General features: G+C 33.4%; 1 protein-coding gene across 4 annotated transcripts in view; it reads left to right on the top strand.

Moving 5' to 3' along the window:
- The window catches only part of VPS13C (vacuolar protein sorting 13 homolog C), a 175,869-nt gene that overhangs the window by 111,429 nt on the left and 49,432 nt on the right, over positions 1-15,008 (top strand). For all 4 annotated transcript variants that reach the window (XM_028507282.2, XM_028507283.2, XM_028507285.2 and 1 more), the window contains 12 exons: positions 236-495; positions 1,610-1,839; positions 3,328-3,420; positions 5,628-5,993; positions 6,354-6,440; positions 7,689-7,844; positions 8,011-8,275; positions 9,008-9,168; positions 10,161-10,282; positions 10,831-11,125; positions 12,708-13,097; positions 14,740-14,844. In XM_028507282.2, the coding sequence (XP_028363083.1) occupies positions 236-495; positions 1,610-1,839; positions 3,328-3,420; positions 5,628-5,993; positions 6,354-6,440; positions 7,689-7,844; positions 8,011-8,275; positions 9,008-9,168; positions 10,161-10,282; positions 10,831-11,125; positions 12,708-13,097; positions 14,740-14,844 (2,530 nt within the window). The remainder of the gene's footprint in view (positions 1-235; positions 496-1,609; positions 1,840-3,327; positions 3,421-5,627; positions 5,994-6,353; positions 6,441-7,688; positions 7,845-8,010; positions 8,276-9,007; positions 9,169-10,160; positions 10,283-10,830; positions 11,126-12,707; positions 13,098-14,739; positions 14,845-15,008) is intronic.

Raw genomic sequence — 15,008 nt, 5'->3', positions numbered from 1 at the left:
TAGGATTGTACTATGATTGTAAAATATTTTGTGGTTGCTCAATAACCTGAACCTTGCTGTAGAAATTAGGAGATCATGTCTTGAATGCTAATTAGTTAATTAGACTCTAGTTAACAGTGGCCTGTTTCTGTTTGGATTAGAAACTAAAAGGTGAAAGAAAGATTATTTGTATATATATGGAGTCTTTCATTTTTAATTATTTTAGCGGGAATAAAATAATATATGTTTTTTTCAGAATGATTGATAAGAAGAACGACCAAGATGACAACAGTTCTATGATTGATGTAAGCTACAAACAAGGTGGCAATGGAAGGAGTCATCTTGATGCGGTTCTCGACAAGCTGTATGTGTGTGCCAGTGTGGAATTTCTGATGACTGTAGCAGATTTTTTTATCAAAGCTCTGCCTCAAAGTCCGGGAAATATGGCAAAAGAATTAAAAGAATTACAGATTCAATCACGACAGGTTTCTACAGCAAAAGTCAGGACAGAGAGAGGTAAGCAGAGTATGTCATAGATGACAACTTGTATATTTTAACAAAAATCACAAATAGGGATAACAGAAATAGTAAATTTAAGAATATAAAATTACTCTTCAAATTTAAACATATTTTCTAGAAAAGTTTTAGGATTAGGAGCCAGGAAACCTCTGTTCCCAGTTCTGTAGTAACATTTCTTTGTTCATTCAGGAATAGAGGAAGTGAGTTAATCTGTGTCTGTGGTTCCCGTCCAATTGGGGGGAACTCTTTTATTCAAAGAAAACACTTGAATAAAATATTTTGCATATTGAAGAGCAGTTGAACAGATAAAAAGAGAAGGTGGGGTACTGGAGGACAACATGATGCCTGTGGACATCACCTTAGACTCCTTCAACTCAGTGTTTGCGAATGTCTGGTCTTGGTGTGCACTGAGGCCACTTCCCTGCTGCGTTGTTTATTCCAGCATTACTGAGTAGATCACTCATTTTCTATGTTAAGTTGCAATTGTCTAAGGTCAGGTGTTTTTCTCTCTAATGTATAACTCAGCAAGACTGGAAAACTACCACTTACTGGCAAGGTCAGAATTTTATTTTTCCATTTACATTTATTAAACAGTAATTGCATCTCATACCTTTGTATTTATATATACATTTAATACATTTATGCTGTAGATTGTGTGACACAGACTGCGGTCTATACTTTATGGCAAAGTCAATGTAAACAAATAATAATGATCTGCCTACTTTATCATGATCTCTTATCCTCTTCCTGATATTCTCCTGTCCTGTTTTCCCCTCCTTGCTCCTGTGTCATAACCTAATAACACACACTTATGTGCATATACATGCACACACCTTAATTCTGACAAAACGCTTCAAAACAAAATATTCCTGCTAGGTCAAAGAGGGAATGATATTCTGATGACAGGAATCGGCTTGCATTATGCAGCACAATTGGCATTTCTTAATAATCATTTGTTATTAGTATATATCAGTCAATTATTAATGTTGTTCACTTTACCATATCCCTTAAAGCAGGATATTAAAAACAATTTAGCAAAAGTAGATAGCATATCCTCAAGTTGACAAGATTTACACAACTGCTCTTTTGGTTCCTGTTTTTGTTGCTTCAGATGACTCTGTAAGTCCAACTATGACGTTAAAGGCCAGGATCACAGATCCAGAAGTGGTGTTTGTTGCCAACCTGACAAAGGCTGATGCCCCTGCTCTGACGGCCTCTTTCCAGTGTGACCTCTCTATGTCAACATCCAAACAGCAACAGATGATGGAAGCTTCTGTGACAGATCTTAAAGTGCTAGCTTGCCCTTTTCTCAGAGAAAAGAGAGGAAAAAACATTACCACAGTGAGAATTACCTTATATTTTAAGCTTAGATTGAAGATGGCAGAAATGGTTGATTTCATAGAATACTAGAATGTGAAAACTCTGTAGGACTTCAGAGATTGTTTACTATATACAGACTTGAGGTTATATAGACAAGGATGTTAAATTCCAAAATAGTTAAATGATTTAGCCACGGCTGCTAGTGACAGAACTGGGACTCCCTCCAGTCTCATTTCTTTTCATTATACCATCTTCTATTGAACTGAATTTAAAATTTAGTACAACCATCATTTTTTTCAGCTGTTATCATTTATTCCCCAAAGTATACCCAATGAATGAATGAATGAGTATTAATTATCTCAAAGCTGACATTGAAAAATTCAATAGAATTATGTGGAGTTATGCTGTATTAGAAGTTATCTTCACTTGTATTTTCACATTATTGTTGAAAAAATTTATTTAATTATCACACCGATTATTTCTTAGTATTAAATTGATAATTTTATACTAAAGAAGATCACTGTATTATACAACCTATACATTATACTATACATTATACAATAGTATACATTAGCATAGTTGTTTTTAACTAGAATTGTCTGCAAAGTAACTCGATTAAGAAATGCAATGCTGGGCTTAGTCTATACTTTATCACGAGACATTCTTAGCATAATCATCTTCTTTTCATATGTCATAAAAAGCTCTATTAATGACTGTATTAAAATCTCATCATAATACTTTTTGAATAAAAATTGATGTAGTACTGATTCCCCCATGCAATTCAGGTGTAAGGTTATTTTATTTATTTTGTTAATGATATATGAGAATATGGACTTCATAGCTTTAATGAATCACATTTGAAGACTTGAAATTTATTATAATAAGGACCTTATTATATTGAAGACTGACCTTTTATTAAGCAGTCTGAAAATTGTTCATTTACTTAGCTCATCATACTCTATTTTTTAAAGGTTAAAATACCAGTTTATTGAAAATAACAATTTCAAGTGATTTAGCGGTCATAAAAATTTTAACAATATGACCAATTTCATTTCCTCATGTACCTCTTTGCAAATGTTAGATCTTACCATAATCTGTAGCTCATTTTTATAGGTGTCTTTAAAGTGGATTTTACAATGAGCAACATTTAAAAGATATTGCAGCAAAAGGAGGCTTTTCAATTTCTTATAGTAAATATGCATCATTAGTTAAGGATTTGGCATAAAGAAATTGATGAGAATTGCTTAAAGTTTTTTAACAATGTTCATAGACTTGCATTAGTTTAGAAGAGTTCTCACAAGAGAATCTCAGCTAATTTGCTGTTTTGCTTTTAGTATAGTAGGTTGTAGTTAAAAATCTCAAGCTAATAAGTAAGATATGTTCTTACATGGTTGCATATATAACAGTTCTATTACTGTTATATATACTAAGGAAATGTGTATATATACTATATACTAAGTATATATACTATATACTAAGGAAATGTGAATTTCATCTATTTGTTTCTAGGTCTTACAGCCCTGTTCTTTATTTATGGAAAAATGCACATGGACTTCAGGAAAACAAAATATAAATATTGTAGTTGGAGAATTTATAATTAAGGTTAGTACATATCATATTACTTGGATGAACATTTATTCTTATTTTTGTAACAACATCATTTGGTGTCTCGTAACTAGACCATTGTGCTAGTCACATACTCAGTAATCAGTATCTCTAACATTAAAATAATTTTTCTTTAACGCAAATATTTGCATTCTATTTTCTTTGAAAGAGTATGTTGAAATATCTACAAATGTTTGGGGTAGTTTTTATCAATTATATTTCGTGTGTGTTGGGGAGCTTGGGTTTGGGGGAGAGTAGAGCTAGGATAGAAAGTGAAGGAAAGGAAGGATGGAAAAATGAGATTTTTATTATTTATAGTACATTATTTGTAGTCTTTAATGTATACTTTGATTAATGTAATAATTACATGATTAAATTTTTTTTAGCTTATAAAATATTTAATGACAGATATATGCTAGAAATAAATTATTGGGATTTCCTTTTTTAAAAATATCTTACATTTAAAGATTGGAAAATCAATCTTTTCCATTGGCATTCATATTCTTTAAGTATGACTTCATGACCAGTTATACATGGAATAGATAGAATGATTTCCAAAAAGTTACTTTTCTTTTTGTCCAGAGGACACAAAAATGAGTGGCTAATACCAATTTTGTTAGTAACTTTATAGGTAAATAACGAATAGCAGTTAAACCAAGGCTCAAACTAATGTTATTTGAATTACCATGTAAATAACAATGTAGTTTTAATATTTTAAAATACTGAATAGTTTAGATTGTATTTTCTTAACAGATTTACTTTTTAAAAGTAGTAAATAAGGGAAAACTCTGAATTTGCGTGCACTTTTTCTAAGACACTGGGAAGGTTGTCTGTTTTCTTGTATATCTATTTATTTATTTAGTCAACAGACATTTTTTGAACGCTAACTATGTATGAAAAATCTTCTGTACAAGGCATTGTGGGATACATAGTCCCTGTCTTCAAAAAACTTAATGACATATGAGAGAGAAAGAAGTAAATCAGGAACTCCAGCTTTCAGTGCTAGAGGCATGCATAAGGAGCTGTTGGGAGCACAGACAAGTGTCCTCTAACTCAGACCAAGACACCTGGGAAAGCTGTCTGGAAGTTGGGCTACTTGAACTGAGTTTTGAACATCTAGGGAGGTTGGATGGGCAAGGGGTGGTTATCCATGCAGAGCTGGCAGTGCACACAAAGGCAGAAGTGTGAAAAACCCTTAAAAGGACTCAGAGGGATGCCCATGTGGCTAGAGAGGATGGTGTGATGGAATTGTAGGATTGAGAGCAATAATTACAGGTGACATTGGTAACATAATGGGGAAAAAAAAAAGAATTCAGTTAACAGATAAGGTTGGGAAACAGTGTATATTAGATTCTTCTTTTGACAATATAGTCATACCTTTAGCATATTAAATAAGGGTTGTAAGAATGAACAATAAGAATGCACTTAACTTATTTAATCCAGTATTGCCAAACTTTGGCAAATCTTGGCTAGCTAATTGATTAGATATAAAGTCACAAAGAGCTTTGTGCCCTAAGCTAAAGAGAGTTTGAATTTCATCCTGAAAGTTATAGGAAGCTATTGAAGACTTTAAGCATAGGCATGCCCAGATTTGGGTGTCAGAAGAATCATGCTGGTGCAAATGTGGAGGGTAGGCTTAGAGGGTGTTGACTGGAAATAGAAGACATCACTAGTGTAGAACTAAGGCACAGTGATAGGAATGAACATGTGAGCAAAGATACTATCCAAAGATAATAAGTAGTAGAGTTTGCAAATCTTAGGGTAAGTGAAAGGGATCATGGATGATTCTTTGGCTTCCTGTTTCAATAAGACAAATGAAAACTATCTGTAAATCTTGGTGAGGATCACATGCTTCGGTTTAGTTATTGTAGCTAGTTGAAAATGAAAACTTCAGTGACACTTTTGCATTTTTATGGTCATATAACAGTATTTTACTTTGAACTGATCAGTGTAACTTTAGGCTTTGGCAATTGATGTGTAACATTAGTTACTTAATTCCAGAGTAACCTGTGCAGAAATCATTGTTATGAAGGTAGTTTACTACAGACACATGATTTTCTGTGTTCTCTATTGGTTTTCTTAGTTGAGAATTTAGTATATTTAAAATTTTAATTAGTTACTTTCGCACTTGTGTATTTTATATTAATCCTTCTCACGTGGTAAAGAGTTCACTCTAAATATCTTCCTGCTTTCTTTTTTTAAAGATTTCACCCATAATTCTTAATACTGTGATGACAATAATGGCTGCTATGTCTCCGAAGACAAAAGAAGATGAACTCAAAGATACATCTAAGGAGACAGAGAATCTTTGGGGTGTCAAATCTATTAGTGATTGTAACTATTGGTTTCTTGGTGTTGACATGGCAACAGAAATAACAGAAAATTTCAAAGATATTGAACATCCATTGATAGAGGAAAATTGTGCTGTTGTTATAGAGTCAGTTCAAGTTACCTTAGAATGTGGACTTGGGCATCAGACTGTACCTTTATTATTGGCAGAGTCAAAATTTTCAGGAAAAATTAAAAATTGGACTTCCCTCATGGCTGCTTCTGCTGACTTGACACTAGAGGTATGAACACATTATTTAGTAGCTCCAAAACCAACTTTTCAAAAGTGCAGTTACAGAACTAAGATGTAACCTTTTTTGTTGGTGCATGGCCATAGATTCTAACATTTAATCTGTTGGTGTGAAGTATTATTTATTTGGTATTATTTATTTGGTCAATTTTTAAAGGTTCTTTTGCCAAATAATTTTTTTTGAAAATAAAGTAAGAGAGTGAGGAAAAATGCACCCTCTTTATATATATTCTTTGTGTCTTTAGGTGTGTTGTTAAAATGGCTATTGACATATAACAATATTTTCCTACTGATTATAGGAATAAACATTTGAAGTTGAAAGCTGTCTTATTATAATTTGGTGCCTTTTCAGGTTCACTATTACAATGAAATCCATGCTGTTTGGGAGCCACTGATTGAAAGAGTGGAGGGGAAGAGACAATGGAATTTAAGGCTTGATGTAAGGAAAACAGAAAATATCTTTATGTAGAATGATACTGTGCACATTTCTTTATATTTTTTAGTGCAGCGATTCTTAAGGTGTTGGTCTAGGATTCTTCAGACCCTTTTAGGGAGTCCATGGGGTTCCAGACTCCTTTCATAGTAGTACTCAGATGTTACATACCATTATCATTCTCATTCTCTCATGAGCATACAATGGAATTTTCCAGGACTAAGTGATATTGCAACACAATGAAAGCAGAACAGAAAATGAGAACCCACCTGTCTTTGTTTAAGGCAGACACTAAAGAGAGCTGTTGGTGTCCCTCTTCTCACAGTATAGTTGAATAGTCATTTTCTATGAAAGTGTTATTTGTGTTGACTTGTTATTTTTAAGTTAATATTTAAATTTTTCTCAGTTTAAGTTTCTGCACTTGGTCTTAGCCAAAAGGCTGAGAGCAGTTAGCTGCAATTTGAGTACACATATTGATAGATACAAAGTGAAGCTCTTTGGGATCCTCAGTGATTTGAGAACTGCTTTCTAGTTCATGAATTCTTTATGTTATCTTTTTATGGTGCTTGTTGAGAACACTTCAGAAGCCTAGATACTGAAGTACATTTTTCTCTGTTCGCAAGAACATGCATTATACACCCTTAGCAAATGTCACAGCACACCTTTCTGGCAGCCTGACTGCAGTGTGAGGCACTGAAGTAGAATCAGCAGATTGTTATTTTAAAGACAAGTAGTCAACTTAACCTGTGTCCCGATTTCCTCTCAGTAAAGCAGAAGTAATATTTGTGACCTGCCTCTCTCTGGCATAGTCAGGTTAACAAAGAATGTTTTTTACAAGGCTTTTGAAATGCTCTTGGAATAAAAACTATGATGGAGTCTGATGGCTGGTTGACAACCTACCATATCACTTATTTGTGGTTGTAATGGGTGAAAAATAGAAGGAATTCCAGGTATTCACTCCAATAAGAATCAGTTTTAGACATCAGATTAACCTTAGGTTGCTCATCAACACATAATGACCAGTACAGCATTGGGTAATAGCTTTCGTGGCACAGCTCTAAAGATTTCTGCATGTACTTGCACACTGAAAGGAAGAATGCTAATCTGCACTAAATCACGGAATATTTTTGAAATGAGGACTTTGGGAGCTTTATTATGCAATGACTAATTTAGGAGAATTTAACTGTATTGAGAATATTTTAATTTTATTATTAATTAGCTAGTAACTTGAATTTATATTATATATCCTCACAGGTAAAGAAGAATCCAGTCCAGGATAAAAATCTGATGCCAGGAGATGATTTTATTGTTTTTCCTGAGCCACAAACAGCAGTTCATATTTCTTCAGGAGATACAATGAATATAACAATATCCAAAAGCTGTCTTAATGTTTTCAGTAATTTAGCAAAAGTATGTTTGGTTCTTGTTTGGAATATTTCAAATGGATTTTTAAATTGAAACATATGGATTATTTTTGTTGGTAATCAAAATTAGTTTCTAAAATGTGTAGTCATCGTGTAATTGTTTAAAAAATTTGCATCTTGCAAAAATTTTGTGACTTTGTGTTCCTTTCCAGGGTTTTTCAGAGGGCACCGCTTCTACTTTTGACTACTCTTCGAAAGACAAGGCTCCTTTTACAGTAAAAAATGCTTTGGGTGTTCCCATTAAGGTACAGCCTAATCATAATCTCAGAGTAATGGGCTCCCCTGATAAAAGTGGCATTTATGATGTTGATGCCGGTCAGAATTTGGAATTGGAATATGCCAGCACAGTACCTGCATGTCAAGGGAAACTATCTATATTGAGCTGTCAAGAAAGCTCCTTCTTCACTCTGACCTTTGGTATGCTATATTTATTTTATATTAAGGGCATCTTTGGAATTGATGGTGTGGGCTTATTTTTGACAAAATATGGAAGAAATGGTGTTTTGAAGATACCTTGGGGGACAACATTTCTAAAGACTTGAAACAAATATATGATATGCTTTTGTCTCTTGTTTTCTTCCTTTAAACTTGAGAAAATTAAACTTGATTAATTTAAGAATTACCTTTGAAAATAGATTTCTAGATTTTTTGTTTTTATTTTTTATGTATTTTTTGCTGTTGTTCAATTACAGTTGTCTCAATGTCTCCCCCGTTGCTGTCCTCCTTCAGTCAGTCCCCACCCTATTTTTAAACAATACAGTATGTGCTATGTTCCAAAAAGGGTGGAAATTCAGTGAGGAGAGAAAAAAACTGTGTTCAGAAGTCCTAAAATATTGGTAGTATTTACCACTATTACAAAGAAAAGATGACATAATTCCTGTATAGTGGAGGGGATAAGAGCAAGTTGGATTTTGCTGGTTTGTTTTCATACATTCAAAACCCCAACAGAAATTATTTTGCTTCCAAATATTTAGAATAATAACTAATGTTCTTTCTTTGTTAGTTCCTGTGTCTTAGACAAGCATATTGGAGAATTATTTCTGGCATGAGGTTGAATACTCTTGTCATTATTTTGAGGCATTCACGATTATTCTAAGAAATATAGTTAAATTAATATTTGGAATGCTTCTCACTTATTCTCTGCCTTAGTACCTTACGGATATACGGAAGTTGCAAAAATCCCTATCGCCAGACCTGGTCGACAGTTGTATAATGTACGGAACCCCAATGCCAGTCATTCTGACTCAGTCCTGGTACAAATTGATGCAACTGAAGGGAATAAAGTAATTACCGTTCGCTCTCCTCTTCAGGTAATGCATTAAAGTGACTTATGCCCCTTTAAGTATATTGGTTAATATTTAGGTGAATATAGGAATACAGTAAAACTTCATTAGGTCAGTACTAGTTATTCAGAAATAAATAACAGATTGAACTGGCAGCTGTTTCCTATCCAACTTGCTTTTGTAATATTCTTTATTTTAAATGTCTGATAAAACAGTCTTGTTAATTTAAGGCCTATTTTTCTTATTTCCTGGGTTTAAAATTAATGAAGCTTTTTGTTCTTTTAAAGATTCAGAACTGAACAATTTTTTATAATGTGGTTGTCAGTTAAGATAACATTGCATTTTGTTTGTTATCAGTTGGGATTGAATTTTTCAGGTATGTATGAAGGTGTATGGGAATGCTCTCCCTTCCCCTGCCAAAAAAAATTTGTATCTTTTCTATGTGTTTTATTTTAAGACTTTATCCATCTTTACCTTTTCTGTGCATCATTGCAGAGTTCAGTATATGGTCAACAAAAGAAATTTCTTCCTATTTGTAACATCAGATAAAAATGACAGGATTTCAAATTTTGGCCATTGTTAGCTCTCAGTTTCCTATCAGCTCCAGCCTACATCACTTTGCAGTCAAGAAAAGAGAGTTGTACTGCTTTTTCTTACAATTCCTATGCTATCCTTTTCTGTATAGTCACATAGTACATTGATAAAAGGTTGTAATGGAGAAAATAGTATGGCTGAAATGTTCAGGTTAATATGTATTGGAAAGATAACATTATACATAATAAACATCAGCATGTAATTCATAGAACATGTGGATATCATATTAATTTTCTACTGCCACTTAAACATCAGGTTTCATATATATAACACCTAAATGTTCTAAAATTTTTTCTTTACCCACAAAAATGTCTTTCTATATTGGGCTTGAAACTCTTTATATCTAACAGTAATTGTGTGCAGTTCACACTTTTCTTTTGAACTTCTACATCATTTTAAACAGTGTATGTTTTTTTGTCCAACAGATTAAAAACCACTTCTCTATTGCATTCATTGTTTATAAATCTGTTAAGAATGTTAAGCTATTGGAGCGCATTGGAATAGCAAGACCTGAAGAGGAGTTCCATGTTCCTTTAGATTCATATAGGTAGATGCTTCCTTGAATATATTAAGCTTTAAAATAAGTATATAATATGTTTTTGATTCTATGAATTGGGTACTTATACTTTAGAAAAGATAACCTTATATTTTTATTACCTAAAGATCTGGAAAAATCAGCTTTAAGGCATATATGGAGTTATGGAGGAATACATTTATATTATCATTGAATTTGTCAGATGAAAATTTCTTGTTGCATATATGATATTTTAGACTTTTCTTAGACTTATTTTTAATAGATTATCTTTGTATTTGAAATGACTTTTTAATAAATTAAAAATTTACAGAGAATTTACAGAGAGTTTGTTTTAGAGAGAGTTTGTTTATTGTTTATAGAGAGTTTTTATCCAGAAATTTCCTCCATCTGTTAGCATTGTGACTTGGCAAGTTTCCTAATCTATTTTAGCATTAGTTTTCTCATCTGTAAAAATAGAGACAATAGTGTTTACCTTTGTAGAGTTATCAAGATTTAATGAGATTCTTTTTCTTAAGTTCTCAATAAAAACTTTTTTTCTACCTTGTTTTCTTTTTCTGTAGATGTCAATTATTTGTTCAGCCAGCTGGTATCTTAGAGAACCAGTACAGAGAATCTACCACCTACATTTCCTGGAAGGAAGAACTTCACAGGAGCAGGGAAGTCAGATGCATGCTGCAGTGTCCATCAGCAGAAGTCAGCTTCTTACCTCTCATAGTCAACACAGTTGCCCTGCCTGATGAATTAAGCTATATATGTACACATGGGGAAGACTGGGATCCAGCTTACATTATTCATCTTTATCCTACCCTCACTTTGAGGAATCTTCTCCCATATTCCCTAAGATACTTACTTGAGGTTTGTTTCTTGCATTTTGTTTGATTATTATTGCATGAACTGAATTCTAGTCCTTTAATAGTATTTTTAGTTGAGGTCAGTGTTTTATGTAGCATACTTATGAGTTAATAATATTACTAACAACAAAAATTGGTATACCATCTGTTCTGTGTCAGCCACTATATTGGGTGTTGTAGATATGTTAACACACATCTTTATAGTAACCTCCTGAAATAGGCACTCTTGTTAGACCCATTTTCAGATGAGGAAACTGAGTCACAGTGGGGTTAAGTGGCAGGCTCAAGATCCCACAGCTAATAAATTGTCGATCTGGAATTTGAACATAGGCAGTTTGGCTCCTTTTTCCTACTACCTAACTCTGCTGTATCTGCCATAAATTAAGAACCCTGTAATAATTTATTTTATTTTATTCTTTTATAATCTTTTATTTTTAATTTATGGTTGACATACAATATTATATTAATTTCAGGTATATAGCATAGTGATTAGACATTCAATAACTTATGAAGCGATCACCTCAATAAGTTTAATTCATATCTAATACCATACATAGTTACTATATTTTTGACTATACTTAAAAACCTATTTTCTAAAGGATAGAAAAAAACCAGTGAAAAAATATTTCATGTTAATTCTAAAGTTAATTTGATTGATTGATTGATTGATTGATTTTTAGAGAAAGAGAGAGATTGATTTATTGTTCCACTTATTTATGCATTAATTGGTTGATTCTTATACGTGCCCTGGCTGGGGATCAAACCTGCAACCTTGGTGTACTGGTGCAGTGCTCTAACCAATTGACCTACCCAGCCAGGACTCTAAGCTTAATTTTAAAGTTAATATGATTATTTGTTCTAAGTTTCTATTCAATGTAAAAATAATTACTGTCCTTCTTAAGAAAAAAATAGGGGGCATTTTCTAGCAGTAAAGTATGATAAATACTTTTAAATTTCTATATGTCACACATTTTAACATACAAAAGTCTGAAAAGTGTTTGGAACCTAACTTACTTACTTTCCTTATTTGAACAATGAGCCAAACCTGATCTGTGGATACTAAAATTAATTAAATGAAGTAAATAACATTTATACCAGAGAAGCTTTCAGTAAGAAAGCCTAATTTATTATGTTAGTATTCATTTAAAAAATAACCCTTCCTCTCTTAGATAGCTTGTCAGAATAGTTTGATATTACCTTTCTTATATCAATTTATATGGGAACCATTAGGCATAGCATGTGAATGGAGGTTGAAGCTGAAACCCAGGCAATTCAGTGGCTTCTTTAATGACTTAAAAAGCCAGGTTCCTAAGTCCAGCTTTTGATTCTTAGCACAGGTCTGACTTTTCTCAAAACTTATTGCTCTTGGGCTACTGATGGCCAGAAGACAATTTTTGCCTTTTCTTTTTCGTCCATAGTGATTACTGGATATTCATAATATGTAAATATGACTTTATTAAAGATTTGTCAGGTAATCTGAGTCTGGTAGGTTATTTAGCATTTGTATAACATATGATGTTCCTATTGCAGAAGTATAAAAAATAACTAAGCAAATTTATTTTGTGTGTGTGTGTTTTTTTTTTAAGGGAACAGCAGAAACTTATGAGCTAACAGAAGGCAGTACTGCTGATGTTCTACATTCAAGAATCAGTGGAGAAATAATGGAATTAGTTCTGGTGAAATATCAGGGCAAAAACTGGAGAGGACATTTTCGTATATATGATACGCTTCCCGAATTCTTTCTTGTGTGTTTTTCTTCTGACTCCACAGAAGTGATGACAGTCGATCTGTCAGTACATGTCAGACGAATTGGCAGTCGGATGGTGCTATCTGTCTTTAGTCCCTACTGGCTAATCAATAAGACTTCTCGAGTTCTCCAGTATCGTTCAGAAGATATTCATGTGAAACATCCAGCTGATTTTAGGGATATTATTTTATTCTCTTTCAAGAAGAAGAACATTTTTAGTAAAAATAAGGTGTGTTTTTATTGCTCTAACAAGTTAAAATAAATTCATAATTTTGAAACTAGGGAGCCACTAGTTTTCCCTAAGACCATGTTTTAACCTATTTGCTTAGTGCTATTGGCATGAATTAGGTCCACGGAGACTTTCAGTGAATACATAATCAAGTGAGATGTTAGGAACTAACAACAGCAGTCTCCAAGGCAGAGTTAACACTTTTCTCTAATGCACCTAGAATTATTTATGTTCTTGAAGTAGTGTTAAGTAGAAAGTTTGATTTAATGTAATTTATCAGTGATGAAACAGCATTTCAAAAACCAACAGTTGAATTTGGTGAATATTACCTTCTGTATGTGAAGGACTAAGCCAGACCTTTGAGAAAGAAACTAATACCTAAGCCTGTTCCTTTACACTCTGGTCCCTTCTTCCTTTTTCAGACTCAGAACTTGGTATTATTGCTTACCACACACTTCACAAGTACTTACCTCTAGGCCTTTGTATATGCACCCCCTGCCTAGAATGCGTCTTCTCCTATGCTTTCCCTGTCTGCCTCATCTTTCTGGTTATCTGCTCTTTGTACTTTGGCATTCTGTTCACATCTGACATTTGTGAAGGATTTTCTGACTATCTAAAGTGAGGCTAAATGTCCCATTTATGTTCTCTTAGATCAGTGGTTCTCAAATTACAGTGTGCATTAGAATCACCCCTAGAAAGCTGTTAAAATGGATTTCTGGGTCATACTCGCATAGTTTGATTCAGTAGATCTGGGTAGGGTCTGATAATTGCACTTCTAATGATTTCCCAGGTGATGCTCATGTTGCTGGTCCAGGCACCACACACTTTGAGAACCACTGTCATAGAGTGTTGATTAATCTGATAGATGGTAATTTAATAACAGTTTATGTGTCTGACCTGGTTGTTCTCAAGTTTTCTGTAATATAGTTGGGTGGGTGGAGCTTAATACAGGAACACTCTTAGGTCTCTTGTATAAAACTTTATCTAAATCCCATAGCCAAAAGTAAACCTTTAACCCTGTCACCGTGATAGCATTTTGTTCCTCCTGTATGACTCCTATCACACTCAGGTCTTTTATTCTGCTTATTTCAATGCCTTTTTAAAGATTTTTTTGATTTATTCATTTGAGAGAGAGGGAAAGCAACATCGGTTTTCTGTTCCCCTTATTTATATGTTCATTGGTTGCCTTTCACATGTGCATTGACTGGGGATCGGCCAACACTCTAACCAACTGATCTGTCTGACCAGGGCTCGCAATGCCTTTTATTTAGCGTTTGTTGAATAATGTTAAAGGCATGAGTTTGTGCTAAAACTTAATTTCTTAGCTCTATATCATAAGTCTGACACTGGAAAATATTTTTCATTATAGTTCTTTTTTAAAATAACAAACTCTTACTGGTATAAATTTTTAAATTCACTGTACTCATTGCATAGGTGAATGAGAAGCTCAGAATATTGCTTTTATTGTATTGCCTCTCATAGTTTCTGTGGTTCTATTACCCATTTGCAATATGGCTTGGACTATATTTTCTGTGTACCATGATGCTAAATAAATTTCTAGTGGTCTAGCAACTTTCCATCAAGTAAAATTAATGTAGTTTTTTAAGCTTCTTAATGTGATGGTATGTGTTCTCTGTTGTAGGTACAATTAAAAATTTCAACTAGTGCCTGGTCCAATGGTTTTTCATTGGATACAGTGGGAAGTTATGGGTGTGTGAAGTGTCCTGCCAGCAACATGGAATACCTGGTAAGATTCTGTTTATTTATTTCCCTTTGCCTTTATTCATATTTTCTTCAGTAAACCAGCTGGATCTGAAGGGGTACAGAAATTTGAATTCAGAGTATTATGTGAAGGACTGTTATCTCTTCAAATTTCTGTGGCCACTTAAATAGTATAGCACAACCAGAATT

Source organism: Phyllostomus discolor, chromosome 1, assembly GCF_004126475.2.
Source record: "Phyllostomus discolor isolate MPI-MPIP mPhyDis1 chromosome 1, mPhyDis1.pri.v3, whole genome shotgun sequence".
In the NCBI taxonomy this organism is placed as follows: Eukaryota; Metazoa; Chordata; class Mammalia; order Chiroptera; family Phyllostomidae; genus Phyllostomus; species Phyllostomus discolor.
Note: the sequence above shows the minus strand (reverse complement) of the source record. Positions and strands in the feature narration are given on the sequence as shown.